The 22,575-nt window shown below is 40.8% G+C and overlaps 2 protein-coding genes across 2 annotated transcripts in view; one reads left to right on the forward strand and one right to left on the reverse strand.

The window, feature by feature from the left end:
- The first annotated feature begins 275 nt into the window (after positions 1–275).
- On the forward strand, positions 276–16,075 carry smc2 (structural maintenance of chromosomes 2). Its single transcript, XM_088605917.1, has 25 exons — positions 276–407; positions 501–778; positions 991–1,140; positions 1,270–1,392; positions 1,586–1,624; positions 2,495–2,605; positions 2,693–2,737; positions 3,024–3,257; positions 3,921–4,070; positions 4,986–5,219; positions 5,512–5,671; positions 5,790–5,907; positions 6,198–6,336; positions 6,835–6,954; positions 7,605–7,809; positions 8,405–8,540; positions 9,025–9,149; positions 9,349–9,542; positions 10,366–10,509; positions 11,493–11,687; positions 12,100–12,300; positions 12,714–12,830; positions 13,706–13,866; positions 14,181–14,328; positions 15,049–16,075. The coding sequence occupies exons 2-25, from the start codon at positions 611–613 to the stop codon at positions 15,238–15,240; spliced, it is 3,609 nt and encodes a 1,202-aa protein (XP_088462043.1). The 5' UTR covers positions 276–407; positions 501–610; the 3' UTR covers positions 15,241–16,075.
- A 1,128-nt stretch (positions 16,076–17,203) lies between these two features.
- Positions 17,204–22,575, reverse strand: part of ecpas (Ecm29 proteasome adaptor and scaffold) — a 44,958-nt gene continuing 39,586 nt past the window's right edge. Inside the window, exons 45-49 of the mRNA XM_088605790.1 lie at positions 21,323–21,470; positions 20,977–21,082; positions 19,897–19,985; positions 19,383–19,454; positions 17,204–18,253 (exon numbers count right to left, since the gene is read on the reverse strand). Coding sequence (XP_088461916.1) covers positions 18,114–18,253; positions 19,383–19,454; positions 19,897–19,985; positions 20,977–21,082; positions 21,323–21,470 — 555 coding nt within the window. The 3' untranslated portion in view covers positions 17,204–18,113. The remainder of the gene's footprint in view (positions 18,254–19,382; positions 19,455–19,896; positions 19,986–20,976; positions 21,083–21,322; positions 21,471–22,575) is intronic.

A 22,575-nucleotide genomic window follows, 5' to 3' on the forward strand; every position in this document is an offset into this window, starting at 1 on the left:
GTAGCATAATAGAAGCACTATATATAACTCATCGGTTTCTCTCTTTTCTGTTTTCAAAGCGCTACGCAGGCGGGACAATCAACTCAAAACAACCAATCAGCAGTGACTCTTCCTACGCCAACGTGACGTCAAATATTTTCCTTTTAGCTGGCAAAATAATGCCTGAATGAAACAATGGTTGAATTTCAATTTTAAAAAAAATTTTTTAGAAAGACACAGTATAATGAAAAAAATATATATCTCTAACTTAATACATTAAAGGAATCAAACCTGTAATACTACACCGCTTTTCAAATTATTTCAGGCGCATCGAACACCAAAGGGGACCAGCGCTGCCTGCCGCCAAAATTCAAGTTCACTGAACACAGGAAGAGTAAGGGAACAGTGGCGTTTTGTTATTGTGTGAGGTATGTATTCACGTTTTGGGTAAAAATAAACGCAGTTTTGAAAGCGAATGTATAACAGCAACCGTTTATGCCTTTTTTCCCACCCCCTCCCAGGTAATCGAGAGCTGAAACAAGGCTTCGGGAGGTGACACTAGAATACAACTTTCCTGTAGCTGCGGATGAAGTTCATCGGGGAGTTGAATTTGTAAAACGTTGAAACGAAGATGTACATCAAATCTATCATCTTAGAAGGCTTCAAATCCTACGCCCAGAGAACGGAGATCAATGGCTTTGACCCGTTGTTCAACGCTATCACCGGTCTGAACGGCAGTGGCAAGTCCAATATCCTGGACTCCATCTGTTTCCTGCTCGGGATTTCCAACCTGACTCAGGTAGCGCCGGGTGCCCGTACGCTTTGCACTAGCTTGTGAGCAGTGCTAGTTTTTACTGTGCGGTTCACTCTTTTTTTCAGTGTGTTCCCCCCCCACCTCGATGCAGTATGAATTCGTGTTTTATGCTAGTCCCTAGGCATGCGGGGGGAAACCGGGAGTACGTTATATATTACTAATGTCACCGAAAGATCATCCCTGGAAATCTCGTTTAGGTGCGAGCGTCCAATCTTCAGGATCTGGTCTACAAAAACGGTCAAGCTGGGATCACTAAGGCCTCTGTTTCCATTACGTTTGACAACTCTGACAAGAAGCAAAGTCCCCTTGGGTTTGAGACCCACGACGAAATCACTGTTACGCGTCAGGTATTTGTTTTTATCATTAGCCCGGACTGCAGTTCTGGTATGTTTCTTTTTTTTTTTTCAGAATGCATTGCATTCGTTTAATAAATGAGATTTGTATTGAGTGCTTTTTTCCCCCCGTCTGTTTTAAAGGTGGTCATTGGTGGGAGAAACAAATACCTCATAAATGGGGTAAATGCCAACAACAACCGGGTACAAGACTTGTTCTGCTCCGTTGGGCTCAATGTCAACAATCCTCATTTTCTGATTATGCAGGTGAGCATAATTGATAGCTATACCTGTACGTCCCTGTTATGAATCGTTTTGAATTTTATCTCAAGACCTGCTTTGAAGGATGAATTTTTAACGCGCAATTTCTTAACATGTGCGCGGAATTGCTTGTAAACGCATAGTTTGTGTTAAGGTATGTTTGTGTCGAGTAACGTGGGACCACTTTTGATTTTTTCAGGGCAGAATTACGAAAGTTTTGAACATGAAACCCCAGGAGGTAAGTCTGCTCTGCTGCTTTCTGATGCATCTCTATCCTTCAGGGAATCAGAATGAGCTCCACCATCTTTTTTTTCCTCTGAGCAGAAATCTGCACGTTAAAATATTTCACAGGAGAGACCCATGAGAAAACAACCCACAAATATTTGTTATTGTACCTTAACATTTCTGGACAGAAGACAGTGTTGTTTATGAAAGTGTAACTAAATAAACATTTCAGTTAATCTAATGTACTGTAACCGGATAGCAGCATTTTATACTGATTTAGGTAGAGTTTTGCATTAATTGTTCTGTAGGTCTGTAGGAACTGAACTGATGTCAATGAGGAATTAAAGTATTTTTATGTTTGAAAACGCCATAAAAAATGGAAAAAAGGAAATAGCATTCTTGAACCCAGTTTATAACTTTTCAGAAAGTAACAAATCCCCAAGTGTGTATTTTATAAATTAATAGGAGACTGGAGGCGATAGTGTGTTATTGGTGTTCTATTTAGCTTGTCACATGATGCCCTCAAACCTGCCTTGGATTTTTTTCGTTTTTAAAACCCCTAAAATGACTAAATAAAAAATTAAGCGAGCCCCTTTTCGCTAATATCTTATCTGCTGAGACTTTTCCCTCCTGAGATAGTTATTCAACACATACAGTACAATATTGACAGGAAGTTGTAGTTTAATGATATCAAAAGTATATACCCAGAGGGCACAAAACTGGTTTTGCTAAACTAAACTGGGGGTGAAGTAAAGACAACGATTGCCAATTAGATTATAAATAGAGATTGTGGCTATAAATGAACATTGAAAACATGGAATATGGTGTGATGTAGTACTGGAGTACCCCTAGTCTTTGGGATTAATGAGTATTCTTTATTTAGATCCTGGCAATGATTGAAGAAGCAGCAGGCACCAGGATGTATGAGATCAAAAAGATGGGTGCGCAGAAAACTATTGAAAAGAAGGAGGGCAAGCTAAAAGAGATCCAGACGGTACGGTATCATTGTCAGTGTGCAGAGCTTCATTTCATTCTGGCTGAATGGTAACAGTAATAACCACATATTTGTGTTTTTCGACAGGTGTTAAGAGAAGAGATCACACCAACTCTAGAGAAGCTGAAGGAGGTAAGTCCTACCAGGTTATGGGGTGGTCCAGAATTGTGTTTTTCCCATTGGTAGGTTGTAATCTGTAGCACTCCTGGTGGTTTGTTTATTTTTCTAGGTATTTCTTAAAACGCGGATCTTTTAAAAATGACAACAGCAGATAACAGTGAAAGAAGTTTGGAATCATTGATGAATCATTATGCCCATTTGTATATGTTTTCACAACAGGAAAAAAAGTGGCTGTTTTGAAAAAGACAAGTTAAGAGGTACATGGCCTGAGACCCACTTCTAAGCCTTTGTTTCGTAGGAACGATCATCGTACTTTGAGTATCAGAAGGTGTTGAAGGAAATGGAGCATCTTACTCGCCTGTATGTGGCCTATCAATTTGTGTGCGCCGAGGAAACCAAAGCAAAGTCGGCTGCAGAGCTGAAGGTGCTGGAGGATGGCACAGTCAAGCTGCGGGAGAAGATGGCAGACAATGAGAAGAAAGTGAAGGAGCTCTCTCAGGAAATTGCTCGGCTGGAGGACAAGAGAGACCAGGTGCTGTACCTCACTCTTCGCTTTTTGATTGTTCGTTTTGGAGTATAAAGAGAGACTCACGGCTTTTAGGAGAGCAAAATCCTTATGGAAACTCAGGTTGTGTGGGCCAATGTTTTCTTTTATAAGTCCTTCCTGATAGGAAAATATTTTATGCGGTGCTTTGCAGGAAATAAGTTAAAAATTGCTCAGAACTGAAATATTGTATATACAGTAGGAGCTGAAGTGTGGGCAGCACTGTGGTTAGCTTCGGTGCCTCGCAGTGCTGAGGCCCTGGACTCAATTCCAGACCTGGGGTGCTATCTGCTTGGAGGTTGTTCTCCCTGCATTTATGTGGGTTTCTTCCAGATGCTCCGGTTTCCTCCCACTGTCCAAAGACATACTGGTAGGTTAACTGGTGTCTGTGGAAATTGGCCCTGGCGTGAGTCTGTGTCTGTGTCTGTCTGTGCCCCACAATGGACTGAGCTCCCATCCACATCCTGCCTTGCGCCGGTGGCTTGCTGGTATAGACCGTGGCGACCTCGTATTGGATAAAGCTGTTAGAAAATGGATGAATGGACGTTATATCGTTTCGCACAAATATGAGTCTCATTGGATACATGTGCACTTTGACGTCTCGGTCAGCTTCTGAAAGCGTTCCTTTCCTGTGAATGGTGCTGCGTCTAGGACGTGGGTGGCTTGCTGAAGTCCCTGCAGGACGCCCTGTCTGAGGTTCAGAGAGTGGATGCCAAAACCCAGAGTGCTTTGGATCTGAAGAAACAGAACCTTAAAGGGGAGGAGAAGAGACGCAAAGAACTGGTGAAAAGCATGGAAGAGGTAAAGCACAAAAAACAGGACACGCGGTCAAGCGTGGAAATCTGATTCCTTTGAGCCGAAAGCTGTTCTTTTGAAACTGTCGTGTGCAGTCTGTAAACCGGCACTGCATGGTATGAGTCTGCTTTTCAAGGATACATTTTTTTGTCAATATTAAGTCTCAACCTGAACCACTCGTTTATTAAAAAACCCATGTACCTTACTCAAGAAAACTTAAGTGGGAATGTCACTGGGTACTATAAGCTTTTGTAAAAAAAGGCCCCAGGACTTTGCTTTTGTAGCCTGTCATTCAGAAAAAAATGAGTTTGGCACACTAAATGAAAATCACAGTTCCGTATTTTTGGGTTGAATTGGAATACATTTATGATTTTTGCTCTTAAAAGAAAGCATTTTCCTCTCGATTAGTAACTATCAACTTTTGATTTGAGGTTCGTGGTTCAAAATGAATAGTTCTATTTGTAGAGTGTTCCCAACTTAATCGGCTGTAGGTACAAACACCCTCTCAGTCATGTGGTATTTTCTATCGATGTCTGAATTAATTTCAAAGTCTACTTTAAAGAATGACATGATCACTCAACCATGTAGATGATTGCCAGTATTCCTCAGTGATATCTGTCTCTTATGCAGTATGTGGAGACCTTTTACATTTGAAATAGTTTGCCATCAAGATTTTCTGCGGTTTTCAGAAATTGATAACGCACTCATTAGGCCAGTTATAATATCAGTGCTCTGTTTTTCGACTAGTCCTCAATCGAAACTCAGATTACGTTTCACTTTGACCACAGGGAAGAAAATCTCCCTGTGAGTTAGAATCCAGAGGTCTCGAACCAAGTCCGTTGTTACTTTCTGTCCCTTAAGCACATAAAAAAAATAATAAATTGGCAGGACCTAACTGTTCCCAGCTTTCCTCACCCTCAGGATCAAAAGGTCTTGGCGGCAAAGGAGAGCGAGGCGAAGAAGATCACCGAGAAGCTCCGTGCCATCCAGGAGGAGGGCCGGAAGGACGCGGAGGCCCTCGCCGCCGCCCAGCAGCACTTCAACGCCGTGTCCGCCGGCCTGTCCGGCAGCGAGGACGGGGCGGCGGCCACGCTGGCGGGGCAGATGATGACCTGCAAAAACGACATGAGCAAAGCCGACACCGAGGCCAAACAGGTACCACTGTCATCGCTCCGGGGGCTGGGGGGTTGGATCAGGAGTGTCCGGTAAGTTGAACACATAGGCTAAAGCAGGCAACTCGCCATTTATTATTGCTGCCCATTTCTTCATATTTCAGTTGTGACGTTGTACGCTAAGACACTATCTAGCAGTAATACATGTGAACATATTGTAATTTAGTATCAAATCAACGGAATGCTTTCCAGGTGTGAAGATAAACAACCATTGTTGAATGTAGAAGGTTTTTGACGCTGTGTTTTTATGGCGTTCTTATTTTTGTTGACTAAAGGCACAGATGAAGCTTAAACATGCCCAGCAAGAGCTGAAGACTAAACAAGCAGAAGCTAAAAAGATGGATAGCGGATATAAAAAGGACCAGGATGCTTTTGAGGCTGTGAAGAAAAACAAAGAAAAACTGGAAGCCGAGATGAAGAAGCTGAACTATGAAGGTTGGGGAAAAATGGGTGGGAGGGGTGGGGTTTGGACTGACACTTTCCGAGTTTGATAATGTTTTTATTAAATCGTCGGTCATTTGGTGAAATGGCTGTTGTCTTTTTTTTTTTTTAGATGGAAAGGAGGAGAAAGTGATAGAAAAGAAGAGGCAGCTGTCTCGCGAGGTTAATCAGCTGAGGGAGACCTATGAATCACTGATGGCCAAGTTTCCCAATCTAAGATTTGAATACACGTGAGTTGTTTTGTTTCCGCCATCCCAACTATAACATCCTGGCTGCACAGCGTTTGGAAGATACGATGAGTTCCTTTTGTGTGGGCCTGGCCATTCCTCGGGAACCCGCCACATTCTGAGGGAGACGTTTTCCGCTACTTCTTATCTTCATTGCTGGATTTGGGTCTGTCTTCATCAAAACCTTTAGTTGAGGTCACCCTTAGGCAGTTTAAATGTCAGACAACTTTGGTTTTCAACAGTAATCGCTCTTGGCACAGTTTTAGACGCTTTGTGGTTTCTTCCCGTTACAGAAATCCTGAGAAGAACTGGGACAGTAACCGAGTGAAAGGGCTTGTTGCCAATCTGATCACAGTCAGACATCCCTCGAATGCCACAGCACTGGAGGTTGTTGCTGGGGGGCGCCTCTATAACGTGGTTGTGGATACCGAGGTGAGCACTATAATTGTCTAGATACATTATGAATATACCTCCACACAGCTTTTTTTATGAATACCATATCAAAATTAATCAAGTTCTTGATACAAAAACTGAGAAACTGCATTGCTCCTATTTTTTTTGTGATCAGCAGTTTAGTGAAAGAAGAATAAAATAGACAATAGACAGTGGAAACACATAGATCTTTAGGCACAAGAGCTCCTACACAAATACAGTATAATTAATCAATGGCAAACGGGCACATGGCCAGGAAAGTGGAGACCACTTCCTATGTTTCCAAGGTACATGAATCCGAATCGTTTCATCATTTAATCCAGCAAACCACGATGAACGATCTCTCAACTTTGACCCTGTTTGTTTTCACCTTGTGATTTGTTTCATGGGAATATTTGAGTAGCGCAGGGAATATTTGAGAATGCACCTTGATTTCAAACTGCAGTATGCTTATTTATCATGTGCTACATTTTGCTCAATCTAAAACGAACGTTGCAGGTGACTGGCAAAAAGTTACTGGAGAAAGGGGAACTCAGGCGAAGGTACACCATCATCCCGTTGAATAAGATCTCAGCCAAGTGTCTGAATGATGGTGTTGTAAAGATGGCCAAGAGCTTGGTAAGTATTCCAAGTGGTTCTGCTGTATCTTAAACCAAGCATAAAATAAAACTAATTCAGCGTTTCATTAAATAATAAGCATTCATTAAGGTTCAGCTTGCATCTTTGATTAAATCATTTAGTAATAATGGTCTGTGATATTTGGTAAAGTAGAAACGAAGTGAACTTTTTATTCTTTACATAAACTTCAGTGGTTAACATTGCTGCCTTCCAGCATTGGAGCCCTAGGTTCTATATAGATGCAGCTTTGAGCTAAAAAAAACAGCAGGTGACTGATGGCACACTGATCAGCTGTAGACAGAACTCGGATATTGTTTTTTGTCACAGAGCTTTGACGTTTTGTGCTACCATACAACATTTGCTTCAATTTCAAGTGAAGCCCTGGTCAGCCACTGGGACACTTACAATGCATGAATATCTACACAGGTTACCAGAAGTCACTTTTCTAAGAATCTGTGAGTCTTAGGAGACATAAAAGACTAATGATATTAAATAATTAATTCCAGGTTCCAGATTTGAAGCTGATCTTAAAAGTGATACCTGAGCTGGACTTTATCCTCTGAACCACTAATGCAAGCTTCTGATTGTAAAATGGACTTAAATCTGAAATAAAACTTTTGCTGCTAGTGTCTCTGATGGATTTCTTTCAGGTTGGAAATGACAATGTTCACACTGCTCTATCCCTGGTGGGGTATGAATCGGAGCTTCAGAAAGCGATGGAATACGTCTTTGGAACAACACTGGTTTGTGATTGTCTGGACAATGCCAAGAAAGTGACTTTTGATAAAAGAGTCATGACAAAAACAGTCACTCTTGGTGGAGACGTCTTTGATCCCCAGGGAACTCTGAGTGGAGGTAAAAGTTCTTTAAGGATGAGGCAAGCGTTTCCTGTTTTGAAGACATTGTCATGCCCTGATCATTGCACTAGATTTTTTTAGAATTCAAAGGATTAACATTTCAAAAGTCCTGTTTTTGTCATTCAGTGCAATGCAACATATTCACCATTTTATACATTACTTTAATTCATAACTTTGTCACCCTAATCTGCAAAACTTTCAACACTAGAGACGGAAACAAACATGAATAATTTAGTGTAACGTTTCCTTTAAAAATCCATCAAAGCAGAGATTTTCAAATGTGAAAGATTGGTCTCCCTGACCATTTGGTCAGTGTGCTCAACATAACCGTTTACGATGTAGCCGAATATTGTATAATTACTTTTTCCAGGAGTTCATATCTGTTCTTCCTGGTAGAAATGTTAGAACAGTTGATGTCCATCTTAAAGGAATGTTTCATTTGCTGTGCTGAAATATAGTTTGTACGCGGTTTGGAAGGTAGATTTTTCCACTTTGCGTCCCGTGCGATGGCTTGTGAACTGCCGGCAGTGCTGAAGGTGCAATGTGCACCATGCTGCCTGCGGGACTCTGAAGCCGCTCTCTTGGTGTCCTAGGAGCCCGAGCTCAAATGGCTTCAGTGCTGTCCAACCTGCAGGAGCTGAAAGACGTTCAAGATGGGCTCGTGGCAAAAGAAGCAGAACTGCAGGCTGTTGAGAAAGAGCTGAGCAGCCTGAAAGGCACTGCTGAAAAGTAAGTCTCTGCAAAGGGCTTGCTAATGTTTTTGATGTCTGTCGTTGCTTTAAGTTTAATATTTAACTTTGCGTATATATAGCTCAAGAGTGGATCACTGTCAGACAACCGTAATAACTGACTTGAATCTTATTTCACATCCACAATTGACATCTAGTTATGCATAAAAAATGGTTCAAATGTTTTAATACAGACTGGGTTAGAAAGGATTACACCACATGAGTTCTTCACCTTTTCTCAAATATACTTTTAGATTGTATTAAGAACGGATATTGTATACATTAAAATTGCTTAACATCAAATCTGCACATATTTAAAAGGTTTTAAAAAATGCAGAAATAAAGATCAATAACCATGAGGAAGAATATCAGGAAGAGTATTGAGGTTTGTGCTGATATTCTGCATGTATTTACATTGTCATTCGCAGAATCATTCATGGTATCAAGGGTTTGTAACAAAACTTGGGTTATATTGACTGTTTCAGGTACCGACAGCTCAAACAACAACTGGATATGAAGTGTGAGGAGCTAGAAATTTTGCAGACTAAACTTCAGCAGAGCAGCCACCACAAGCAGCAGGAGGAGCTGGAAGCACTTAGAAAGATTATTGGTAAATTGTCATCGTGAGGAATTCATATAGTTAACTATGAACGTTATATAATTATTTTGTGAGCAGATCAGTAAAATAGCCTTATTTATGACAAATGCATGCAATTTTTAATGTATGTACCAGTTTCTATTTAAATATGACCTTCGCAGCAACAATGTTTTTAATGGGGTTTTTAATCTTCGGTGCTTTGTTGTTTCAGAGGAGAGTGAAGAGACCCTCAGAAAGACAAAGGAGATCCACAAGAATGCGGAGGAGAAGTACAAAGTTTTGGAAAACAAGATGAAAAATGCAGAGGCAGAGCAGGAGAAGGAACTCAAGGAGGCACAGCAGAAACTCAATGTGGCCAAGAACAAAGCTGATGCCTTCAGCAAGAAGCTGAAAGAAAATCAACAGGTGATGCCAGACTCGGCATTTTTTGCAATTAGCTTGTTTTAAGCTTTCCTGTTCAAGGCTGCAACTATTCTCGTTAAATACACAGTAAGCAAACATTTGACGAGTACAAACTAAGAGGCTAATTGGGAAATTAGATGACAGTGCAATGCACGTTCCTAACACTATCTGGCGCAGTGTATTTTGTCTTGTATATCAAAGTACTACAGCACTATGGAATGTTTTTAGGATCATGACAGAACGTGTTTTGAGGTGTGTGTGTGTGTAAATATATATATACTGTATCCATATAAATACCCATTTTCTTCCAAAAAATTCCCATCAACCAGTGATTCGTAATTACTCACATTCTGTGTTTTTATAATAAAAACTTATAATAACCGTCTTCTCAGCTAGAAATAGCTATTAATAAATAGACTGTTTGGCCATCTCTCTTTAGAAAGAAAACGAACAATAATTTCTAAAAAGAAAACCGTCGTCGATCCTGGGTTCGAGCCTGGGTTGTGTCACTAGATGACTGGCGCTCAGCCAGTTGTGCCAGGGCAGGGCAGGATTAGTTGGCCAGGATGTTCTCAGCAGCAGACTCCTGCTGGCTCCTGAGTGCTCATAGTAATGGGTACCAGTGAGGGTATTGCCTCTCCCCCAGTAGGTGCTGAACCTCCTGTACAGGGTAACATTGCCCGTGAAGCCTGCATAATGCCATTTTCATCTTCCACATTTTGCTTGGATCATATAGGTAGTCATTGGAAGGAATTGATCTGCAAAATGTATGAATCGCCTCACCAGTGTTGGTGTGAGTACAAGCCCTGTTATCTTTCCCTCTCAGGAAGCTGATGCTTTGGTTCTGGAGCTGGAAGAGCTGAAGAGGGAGCAGGCTGGCTATCAGCAGCAAATCGAAGCTGTGGACGAGGCGATAAAGGCCATTCAGGAGCAGGTCGACAGCATGGCTTCTGACGTGGCCAGTAACAAGGTCCGCTTTCTTTTGGAACCCGGGCTCAGCCTGAGCTGGCAGGGAGAAGTGTCCATGAAGACAGTCTGTCTCCATTTTCAATTAAAGTACTTTTCATGATGAGCCACTGAAGCAGGGGTGTTGGATGATCAGTGGCCATCATTATCCAAATCGTTAATTACTTAATTTACTGCTTCTTCAGTGTTTTCTAATCCTCCTACCTAGATGGTATCATTTGCAAACTTGTCAAGTTTGCTAACTGTATTGGAATCTAAATCCTTGACTGACTGGTCCCTCTATTAGTGGTAGTATTAGTAACTTGCAGTATAAATACTACAAATAATTACATCACCCCAATTATAGGCTACAGATGAAAGGTGAATTTTCCATTTTCAATAATCGATTTTCATTCCAAACTCTTGTATTCCTGAATACATACCTCCTGCAATTTGGGAGTCACTCATGTACGAGGAACTCTATGAAACCTTCTGAAAAGTCAAAATGCATCCTATCGTATGCTCTTTTTGTCTGGTTAGGAGAACTCTAAAATGTTGTATAAGACCTGAATTTTCTAAATCCATATTGATTCTTTCCTAGGATATTATTTCCATACAGGTTTGTGAGTGCCTCAAGAGGAGCATAGATAAAACAAGTCTTACAGTCATCAGTTAGTGAAACAAAGTTATTTAGTTAAATGGCAAGCAAAGCCACATTATTAGTTATATTCTGGTACAGCAATTCTTGCGTAAGTAGAATATTCGATTTCTTCTGCATTAGTTCTTCCTTTAAGTTTGCCCTCAAAGTATTCTCCCCCTCTAAGTATTGCAAGTAAAATTTAACGTGTAATAACAGCATAAAGTATAGATAAATATTAAATGGTCAAATAGGAACACAGGATTAAAATAAAATATTGCGTTTCAGTGCTGTCATGCAGCCATCTTAATTATACTGTCAGCAGTGTTATTATTGGACCCCTCATGATCAGCAAGCTCTTTTGTTTCTAGCAAGCAGTGAAGAAGGCCCAGGAAGATGTCGCCAAGCAGAAGGAGATCATTTCGGTTCAAGACAAGGAAATTAAAGGCAAGTCCGACGTGGTGTCCAAACTGGGAGAAGAGAACAACGACGCTCAGCTTAAGCTCAAGGAGCTGGAGCATAGCATCAGCAAGCACAAGACGGACAGTGCTGAAGCTGCAGAGAGGGTAGGTCTGGCCGGTGCTCACCTGTCTGTGAACATGAGTGAGTGTTTCTAGACCACAGAAGCCATTGTGCTAATGAGGGATTTTTTTCAAGCACAGATTGAATGAATGTGATCTTTGTTTCACTATAGCTGCTGCAGATTCATACGGTCAAGTTTCACATTAGTGTTCCCTTTTTTTCTCAACGCATAATTGAGTTATGTTTTGTTATAGGATAACGATCAGCATATTACATGTCCAAATACGACTGTTATTTTCAGATGTTTGGGATTTTCACTGAAGGCTGTAAGAAACACATGCACAGCATGTTTTGCCGAATTGGTTTGTTCGGAAATGTTTAATGGTTTATGCCGTCATTGATATGAGTGTGACGGTGCTCAGTGCTGTAAAACTCATTTTGTTTGGGCCCCCACAGGTAGCAAGAATGCTAGCTGAGAATGAGTGGATCTCAGCGGAGAAGCACTTCTTTGGGCAGCCCAACACCACCTACGATTTCAAAGCAAACAACCCCAAGGAGGCTGGCCAGCGACTTAAGAAACTCCAAGACACGAAGGACAAGCTGGAAAGAAATGTTAATATGAGGGCAATGAATATGCTTAGTCAGGTGGAGGAGAAGGTAATTGGCAGCTTATGGTATTCATACAGTATGTTTTCATTGCATGGTGATCTGACTACAGCCACAGTTCCAAATGATTTGATGCATTTGTGTTCTATAATTTAACAACCCTAACCCTATGATGACATACCAAAACAGTATGGTTTTGAGTCCTAAATGCATGACAGAGTACTGTTGTTTCACAGAATTGAAGCTCTGACTGAGTGTTTTTCACTGCTAGGGGCATTATTTTTATTAAAAGTAAAATTGTAGAATAATTAGAAACCTCACTGTAGATGAAGATACTTTTTTAATATTTGAAATCTTTTTGTATTGAATCATGCACTAGTCGGTCGACGATGTTTGAGAGGGGGAGTTTTGCCGTTGTTGATTTGTGACTGGTACATTTACATCTTTCTGTTTCTCTGTGATAGTACAATGAGTTGATGAGGAAGAAAAGAATTGTTGAAAATGACAAATCCAAAATTCTTCAGACTATAGTAGAGCTGGACCAGAAAAAGAATGAAGCTCTGAATGTTGCATGGCAAAAGGTAGGTTTCTTCTAAACAACAGAAACTAAAATGGTTTTACATGAAAAGTAGAATTCAGAGAATTACGATGTATCATATTGATACATAGGATAGAAATGTTCTGAAAATGTTGGGTTTTGGTTCATTTTGTTTTGTATGTGATTAAGATTGGGTCAGAAAAACCAAGTGAGCAAAACATCATTCATGAGCAGGCTAGTTTGGCAACAGTAACGCTAGAGCATTTAATTGCACGGGAGCGACACACTTGTGGAGCTTTTTTTCGTTATTTTATGAACAGTAAATGAACATCTGATTTTGCTTCTAAAAGGGAATTGTTCCTTAGATTACTTTGTGGTGTGTAAATATTGAGACTCTAACTAATGTAGGTAAGAGGAATTATAACTGAGTGAATTAAAACATTCAGAGCAAATAGAAATAAAACCTCTGCATATGATTAAAGCTGTCAAAAACATTCTCTACTAGACAGATGAAGTCTGAAGCAAACAATAGTGTCTCATATGAGAGCAGTATTTCTGTTGAAACCATAACCAAGTTAGGACCTCCTAAAGCGGACATTTCTGAAAACAGCGGGTTATTTGTGAGAGAACTGGAGGTTCGCAGTTCACAGCATGCGCACGCTAGACTGGCTCTTAACACTTGTACATCACAGCAGGAAGAATAAAGTGAAAAGGGCTGGTAAAACATGACATCCCCCCACGATCTGCAGATTTCTAAAAGGGAAATGTGAAGATTAGACTTGAAGTTTAGAAGCTGATGATGTTTCATGGTCAGTGTGGTAAACAGTTGCTGATGGATCCAGTGTTGTTGTTTGTTTTGCTGCTTTACAGTAGGAGAGAGTTAGGAGTCAAGTGTTTTTCTTTTGCGTTTTGTTCTAGGTCAACAAAGACTTCGGCTCGATTTTCTCCACCCTGCTCCCAGGGGCGGACGCCAAGTTAGCTCCTCCGGAAGGCTGTGGCGTTCTTGATGGCCTGGAGTTTAAAGTCGCCCTTGGAAGCACGTGGAAGGAGCATCTGACGGAGCTGAGTGGGGGGCAAAGGTGACATTTTTGGTCATTTCCCCGAAAAGTCTCGTAAGACACAACCTACTGAACTCCTTCAAGATATGAAAACTGCCGTGCTCTGTGCTACAGAGAACTGAGATGCTGAACTCCCTATTTTCTTGTTTGTTGTGGGTGTTGTTGATAACACTTTAAACATAAATAGGCTTTAAAACTAATTTGCAGTTTGGGGCCAAAAGTTCACTAGGGATAGAGGAAGTATTTCAGAAAGGTTATTGAGATGATTTATAGTAATGCACAGTGGAAATTCCCTGTGGATGTAGTGATGATATTTGGCTGCTGGTGTTTTGCAGGTCTCTGGTGGCCTTGTCGCTGATTTTGGCCATGCTCCTGTTCAAACCAGCACCCATATACATCTTAGATGAGGTGGACGCGGCCTTGGACCTCTCCCACACTCAGAACATCGGACAGATGCTGCGCACTCACTTCACTCATTCACAGGTTTGTCAAGGTTCTCCTGTCCTCTTCACTGAGAATTTTCCTTTATCATCTGCTTTCCTGAAACTGTACGGTTTAAAACGTTTAGTTTCAAAACATACTTCAAAGCAAACCATGTGCTGAGATCAGTTTCCTCAACTCTTTCGCTCAGTCTTGATTCTTTGACAAGATCGCATCAATAGAGACACATTCCCTCATGCAGGTGTTCTGAGAAATTGATTATAGAAGCACCCGTGAACAATGAAAAGCATTTCAATTTGTGGACTGGCATGCTTATTGTTTTTTTTTGTAGTCTAATCCCTGATTTCATTTACAATGTTATATTTGGTGGTCTATAGTGTACTACCACTTTTATTTTTAATGGTTTTTGTATTGTCAAGTCTCACCCATATACTGTACAATATGTTTTCAGACCCACGTTCCTGTGCCTAATGCATGTTATAGTGCTACACTTTGACTACTTTCTTTGTTGCCAGTGTTTCAGTGATTTCTGTTGCATTGCAAGTGACTGCTAATGCAGTAGCTTCTATTTATTCTGGCTTTTTTCCCCATATTGGCATTTAGAGCATTTCATTTCCTGGACCTTTTGATCTTTTGTTTTTTCTCTTGGCTCCTCTTTTTGGCTCTTCTCCCTGTGAATCTTCCTTGCAGATTATCTTTGTATTTTCTTTGCTTTTTTTAAACGTTATAACTTAGTGGCTTTTTGTTCTTTTTCTTTTCCAGTTTATTGTGGTTTCCCTGAAGGATGGCATGTTCACCAACGCAAATGTCCTGTTCAAGACCAAGTTTGTGGATGGAATTTCGACCGTGGCCAGGTTCACCAACAGCCAACACAGTGCAAGTGTTGCTGGCCACAACAGAGTGGACAAGGCAAAATCAAAGGACAAAAGGCAAAGAACACTGATTGAAAACTGAACTGTATCGTGGGCACCTGCCCGCGCTGAAAGATTATTTTCATCTTATTTTACAGAAGTACACCTGTGTCTTTGTCAAATGTTTTCTGAAGTTTGCTCTTCATTTAATGGCACCTTCCTTCCCATATATTTTTTTAATTTGTGGATTTTAAGGACTTTAGATGCATAAACCACATGTATAGAGTGAATGCAGTGTTTTCTAATTGTCAATATGTCTGTGTGTTTTAAGATGGTTAGCACAACCCCCTTAATCATAGTCTGAGAGATGTCTTGAAGTTCAGTTCAGTCATTCCAGTATCGAGACTGGGTGAGTGCAAAATTATTATTTTTTTAATTTGGAGACACCACTTTTATCATTATATACCTATGTGGACCGCTCCACCGTACTTGACAGGAGAGTGAGTGCTGATTGGAGGAATACCATGTCTCTTGCTGATGTCTGCAAATCTGCAGGTGGACTGGATCACAGAGTTGAACCTATGCTCTGAGGTGGAGCCTTTGTTAATTGTGTCTTACCTGACCCATAACTTCAGTTAACACAAATTTGAGCTAGTGAAGAAGAGTAATAGTAACGAACCTGAAGCACAAGTACATGGCTTTGTGTATAAGGGGGTACTGTGGGGATCTGCACTGACACAGGGCCTTCTTGGTGTAGATGGAACATGACCTTTGTCACCTTGGTTTCTGAGCTGTCAATGTAAAGGGTGTGTGTATAAATAACTCCCCCAATTTCCCATTTTTGATTTCTGGAGCAATATGTTTTTTCTGCTTGTGTGTTCTGTCAGCTGTTTTCTTTCACGTATTTTTATGTGCTAATAAAAGTTTTAATAATTTTATTGTGAAAATAAGTTTCTTTTTACACTTGGTTATCACTGTATTAAAACATTTTATGGAATGCTAGCTTGTATGCACATAGTCAAAATATTATTTCTTTGGAATTGTGCTCCCTGCATTTCCCGTGTGAAGTTGTCCAGTGTGCATTTTCACCACGTTGGAACTAGAGTAATACGATGCATGATAATGGTTTGACCATGATTTTCAACCTGCTATTAAGGGAAGTAATAAATGTTTTGTGATGCACAATGAACATGCAGCCATATGTGGTTTGGGAGTAGCTCACGGATGGAACAAACGGGATTGTAGAAAAACGCTGGGAGTTCAGCTCTTGGTGTAAGAGCTGATAAAACTGTCTAAATGAATTCAGAATCTGTAGTGACATTTCTCATTAATGCAAGAACAACACGAGTCAACCATGTCCAGCTTGAGAAATTAAGATTTCCTGGTTCCAGTCAGCATGGTTGAAGGAAGAAAACTTTATTTGGTTGACACTTACGCAAAGTGACTTTCTTCTGCATTTGTATATCGGATTATACTGCTACAACCTGTGTGGAGCATGTAGCTCGAGGGCACAAAAGAACATCCCCACCTAGGCTTTGAAACAGATCTAATTAAGATTTTATCATCCTAATCACTACGGCCGCTTCTAATGAATGAGCTTCTGTTCGGGTTAAAAACGACTGGCAGAGTAATCAAGATGAGAGTGGTAAACCAGCTCAGTGGGGAGAAGGACACATCCTTGAAGGCAGAAGCAGCATCACCCAATCTTCCCAGACTGTCATATCTGATCCACATGTGTGATTGCTTTTAGACTGCAAGAAAACATGAAGATTTGCGCACGCACTTGGTCTGCAGTCAAGAATCAAATACTAGCATGATGCTATGGCAGAACAGATTTTATAATGGATACTTTTTTAAATAACCTGCACTGGATATGTGCTCTGTTCTCAAATGTTTCTGTCACATTAACGTTCTGCCCTTCAAATACCAAGATCATTCATTTTCAACAGACTTTTACATTCGGAACTATATAAAGGGAAGGGATCTACTTTTTGGATTGTTTTACACTGCACAGCCTGCCCGTTATCTGCTTGGAAAGGAAACAGCAAATACTTTGAAGAGAAAAGTTCCAACCTCACAATAAAGCAATTTTATTCATACATCTGATTTAAGGACAAATTCACAAGAGGGAAATTCAAAAAGGTAGTGCATGCCTCTTCTATTTACCAACTTTGGTATGGTTACTTTGTTTTTATTTTGGAAAATTCATTTTTACCACACACCTTTAAAACATGCAAAGTGAAGGAGCATTTTTTCCAAGAGACAATGCACTAACGTCTTTCCTGAACAGATCATTAACCGAACTGCTGGCCTTTCCCAGCACTCTCCCCTACGAGAAAGCAGTTAAAAGTGGCAAACTGCAGCAGCAACACATGCCCATCAATGGGCACAATACAGTGTTTAAAATGAACACAGTGCAATAACTATTAAATATGGCAATTCGATCCACAATTAAATTTGTTCATTGATTAAAAATGACAATTTGATCAGTATAGATACATTCAGTTACAGTTGGGCCCACAGTAAACTAAATACTGTGCATATGACAGGGTAGTTGTACTTACACTGGACCACACTGAATGTAATCTGTACTGAAATTGACATGGCTGTCTGTACTGAACACCCATAGTGCACTTCATGTCTCAATTCTCCAAGACAGCTATCATCTCTTAGGTGTTACAAACAGCTGTTTGGTTTTAAATTATCCAAGATCTTGGAATTTCTAGAAAATAGTCTCTTGTTATAAGCCATTAATTTTATTTATTTTTTTACTCACAGCATTGAACTTTTTTTACATAGGTGGGTACATCAAATATTAATAGCAAAACTTCTGCGCCCGCAATTTTAGCTGAGGAAAACCCGACACAAATCAGGCACGTAGCAATGGAGTCTTCTGAGCCATGTGCTGAGGAATAAGAGCAAATCTGCATGTCGAGAGGAACTCCAGATTGAAAGGGAGACGGTCAGGACTGTGGTTCAGCAGTGGCTCTTTATTTCTTTTCTGAGCTCTGCCGACTTCTCCTTCAGCTCTGGCCTGCTGTCCGACTCCATAGTTGTGAGCGAGTTCACGAGCTGGTCTCTGCTCTTGGCGGTCAAGTTTCCCCACTGGTCGTTCTCTGAAATGCAGGTCATTGAAATTTCTCAGTCCTCACAGCTGTGAATTCTCTTCTCGAGGTCAGGGAAACATGCATCTCACTGCAGGCTGATCTAGATTTAGGATTTCCTTCATCATGAAACACCCACAAAGGCATTTGAAAATTTCAAATAAGTATAAAACACTTGAAATGTTCAGCATCTGGCATTGATTTGCACGTAGTTCACAGAACCCTAAACAGATCAATCTGCTAGGAAATAGGAGACGTATTTGTTTGGCTGAGATCTTGTAGCAAAGCCCTACCCGTACTTAATATTAAAATTGTCTCTCCGCATTGAGAAGTTATTACTACGAATAATAATTAATAATAATTGCTTACACTTATATATCGCTTTTCTGGACACTCCACTCAAAGTGCTTTACAGGTAATGGGGACTCCCCTCCACCACCACCAATGTGGAGCCCCACCTGGATGATGCGACGGCAGCCATAGTGCACCAGAACGCTCACCACACATCAGCTATCAGTGGGGAGGAGTGCAGAGTAATTAAGCCAATTCATAGAGGAGGATTATCAGGAGGCCATGATTGGTAAGGGCCAATGGGAAATTTGGCCAGAATGCCTACTCTTTTCGAGAAACGCCCTGGGACTTTTAATGGCCACAGAGAGTCAGGACCTCGATTTTACGTCTCATCCGAAGGACGGCACATGTTTACATTATAGTGTCCCCGTCACTATACTGGGGCATTAGGATCCACATGGACCTCAGGGTGAGCACCCCCTGCTGGCCCTACTAACACCTCTTCCAGCAGCAATCTTAGTTTTTCCCAGGAGGTCTCCCATCCAGGTACTAACCAGGCTCATACCCGCTTAGCTTCAGTGGGTTGCCAGTTGTGAGTTGCAGGGTGATATGGCTGCTGGCCATATACTGGTGAATACTGGTGTTCCACACCAATTCAGACCTCCACATTTTAGATCTACCATCATTCATGAACAAAAGCTGGCTGTACATGGTACCAATTTCTGTTTTTGCTCTATTAACTGCATGTGAACTTCGAAAGAAAAGGTCACAGTTGTTCGTGTCATGGTTACAACTAAAAATTAATTTGAAAAACTGTAGTTAACTTTTTTGGCCAAGGTAATATACTCACCATTCAGCTTCTTTATCAGTAGTTCCACAATGGCTAAAGCTTCTGTCCTCACAGAGGAATAGCTCTTGTTTTCTAATAAAAACACAATAGCATTTCCTAATAGACAGCATGGAGTATTTCTTTACTATATTTATATAGCACACAGCATATTAAATATCTGGAGCATAAATGGATGTTGATATATGGCAAGAAAGTACTTTATGCACGTTTGTGGTACGGGGTGTTAATAGACTTAAACTCATGCACAGATTGTAAGCGTAGAAGCACAGTACTGCTTGTTAAAAAAATAAAGTTAGAAGTTATGTCTGGCCAATTTGCACTTGCCAATTTTATAGTTCATTCCCTTATACACAGCTAAATAAACGTATATAACCTTTAGAATGGCAAAAATCTCAATTGTTTCACGCCTCAGTTAAACTAGGAAGAAGATTTGGATGGAGAGAAATTAAAGGAATATTTAAGACACCTATCTTAACACTGTACATTTCACGGCACAAACAAGAAAGAGGTTTACCTAATGGAAATGTGATTGCCGTGCAAGTCTCTGTCAGGATTTCTGACAACACAGTGGAATCTTGATGATCCTTTGTCAAAAGTAACAACCTTGAAGGAAAAAACAGTATTAGGCTGTATAGTTAATGTTCTGTATAATTTCCGTGGCTGCTGACAGAATAACATTATGGGACAACTGTATTTCACATAGAAAGCAGCACTGTACTGCAGTATATCCTCCTTTCTATCATTAATCACACTATAAAACAGAACTCATGCACTCTGATACTGCAAACCCTGAGCGCTCCCTTAAAAAGGCACATTTCTGACACTGCTAGTCCTCAGTCTATTGCAGAGGCACTCTAGACACATGTAAGTGGTGACTACATTTTTGTGTTTAGACCCTATTCGGGATCTAGCTCTGTTACTCCCCCTCTGAGAAGACTGAAAGTACTCTCCTTCTTTCCTCAAGTCTTTCCTTTTCCCTTCTCTCTCTACTTTTCCCATAGTTCAGGCACTGAGAATCACTCACACATTCTCAAACTCTCTATCTCATAGACCCTACCCTTATCTCGTTCTCCTCACTAGATTTACATTTCCTACATTTTCCTCACGTTCCTTGTATCTTGCAGGGCTCCTACAGGACTGTCAGCCAGCCCAATCAAGCTGATCCAGCTGCGACAAGATCTCCTATCTACAGGCTCCTCATTCTCTCCTCCTGACTGACCGTGTTTGGTCATGGATGCTTACCAACATGAGTGCACCTGACGTTAGAGCAGCCTGCTTGCTGCTCCTTTCCTGCCAGCGTCTTGACGCAGGCTGAATCTCGTGCAAGCTCTCTTGTAAGTCTCTTGGTCACCAAGGGGTTAGCCGCATGGCTAATTCCACACAGAGCCAGACAACTCTTCTCCCCCCAAAAGTGAATTTCATTCGCTCAGTGTGCTTAACACTCGTTCAGCCCAGTTATTCAGTGGCCACAACACGAGCCCCGGTTTTGAGCCGAGCTGGTGGCTTTCCAAAAGAGCCGCCTCTCGCGATGCGATGCTCTTGTTCTTCAACAAGATCCGTCACAGTCAACATTTTAAAAGAGGTTACATCTTACCCCTGGAAAAACGCATTCATGGACTGGAGAACTCCGAGCTGTACTCTCCAAGTGCTGAGCTTCAGTCTCTCACACATCAGCTGGCACAGCTCTATCTGGTACAGCCCTGAGCGTTGCGCAAACCAGTAGAAAACAAAACAGTGAGGAACAGGGGAATTCAAACTGAAGCACAGACAGTTATGGGGTTCTCTCAGATTACGTTTTAGCATGTAAATAAACATAATGGATGTGCAATTGCTTTGCAACTTGAGCAAGGACAAAAGTAAAGAAGTGTAGATTTTAAGATAGCTCAGATGGTGTTATTCTCTCCAGTTCAACTGAATACATCTAGAGTGTTTTGCCTTACCCTGTGTGGCTGGATTCTTAGGCCAGGCCTTGCCAAGTGTCTCAAAGGCACACAGCAATGCCTCGGTCTGCAGCTCCTTCTCTTTCTCATCAGCCTCATCCTCTTCCTCCTCCATGTCCTTCTGGGACAGTGCACTGCTGGGCGAATTCTGCAATTACCGCACCAAATGTCAGATGACGCAAGGACCTCTGTCTCACTAAAGAGTTTTATTTTTAGTTCTAAAGAATGATGAGAGTGTCAACAGTGAAGAAGACTGTGCTTTATACTACAATAGAGATACCACTAAGCTATCAGAACGTAACAACTACAGTCACAAAGAAGTCTATAACCTAAGTAACTGCCATCCGTCTGTAAAAAAACCCAACAAAAAATACTGTAACTCACATATTAAATATTATGTTGTGAGCATTAATTGGATCAATATACTCAAAATTTAAAACCCAAATTTAAAAATGTAATTAAAACAAAAAGTATAGTGTAACCAACTGCACATACGATGTGGTTAAAGCTTATTATTAAAAGGGAATTGAACTGCATTTTTTTTAAGTGTGAATGCCATTGCGGTATCTTATGAATCTTCAGAAGACAAAATAAACATGCATAACATTGCATAACATTGCCAGCAATGTGGATAACGTTTTCAGAATGTCACAATGATTGAACTGACTATGAAAAGTCTTTTTCAAAGTTGCTAAGAACTATACAAATAAGGGTAAAGCTAATACCAAACATGAAAAATCAAAGCCATAATCTGTATATTATCTTATTGTTTTGAAATTATACTTAAGTTATACTGTATATGGCAGGTATGCAAGTCATATATGCGGTAACAAGCTCTGAGACAACGGACCTAGATTAAGCCCCACAGTAACCCCCTTTCATATGGGGAATTTATTTAAATGACAAATTTAATCTTTTATCCTCAGACCCTCCTATTCTGACTTAGCACATTGTTCAATTCACCGGTGGATGTAAGCTTTACATTTCCAGGACTAAGGCCACGTTGAAAGCAATGAAAAATAAGTGTCTTTTCTGATTTTGCGACTAGTCTCTAATTACTCAGGGCTCTTCAAGGGACACAGGCCAGAGAAACGCCCTCCCAAACGCAAAGAACACAAGAACATTTAAATTCCACAATTCGAAACGGTCCAGAAATCAACTGAAAAACCTCCTGTTGCGTGGAAGCTGGACAGAACCCTGCCACAGTGAACCTTGAGGCCACACTCGATGCTTGGCCGAGAAGTTGGATCGTT

The sequence above is a fragment of the Lepisosteus platostomus genome, chromosome 1 (genome assembly GCF_059453375.1).
Source record: "Lepisosteus platostomus isolate fLepPlt1 chromosome 1, fLepPlt1.hap1, whole genome shotgun sequence".
NCBI lineage: Eukaryota > Metazoa > Chordata > Actinopteri > Semionotiformes > Lepisosteidae > Lepisosteus > Lepisosteus platostomus.

What these genes read in the sequence shown, in the direction of transcription:
- smc2 (XM_088605917.1), top strand. Translation starts at nt 611, where the DNA reads ATGTACATCAAATCTATCATCTTAGAAGGCTTCAAATCCTACGCCCAG. An exon ending in TGAACATGAAACCCCAGGAG is followed by an intron (nt 1,625 to 2,494) that starts GTAAGTCTGCTC and finishes TTCTTTATTTAG; the next exon opens with ATCCTGGCAATGATTGAAGA. An exon ending in AATCTAAGATTTGAATACAC is followed by an intron (nt 5,908 to 6,197) that starts GTGAGTTGTTTT and finishes TTCCCGTTACAG; the next exon opens with AAATCCTGAGAAGAACTGGG.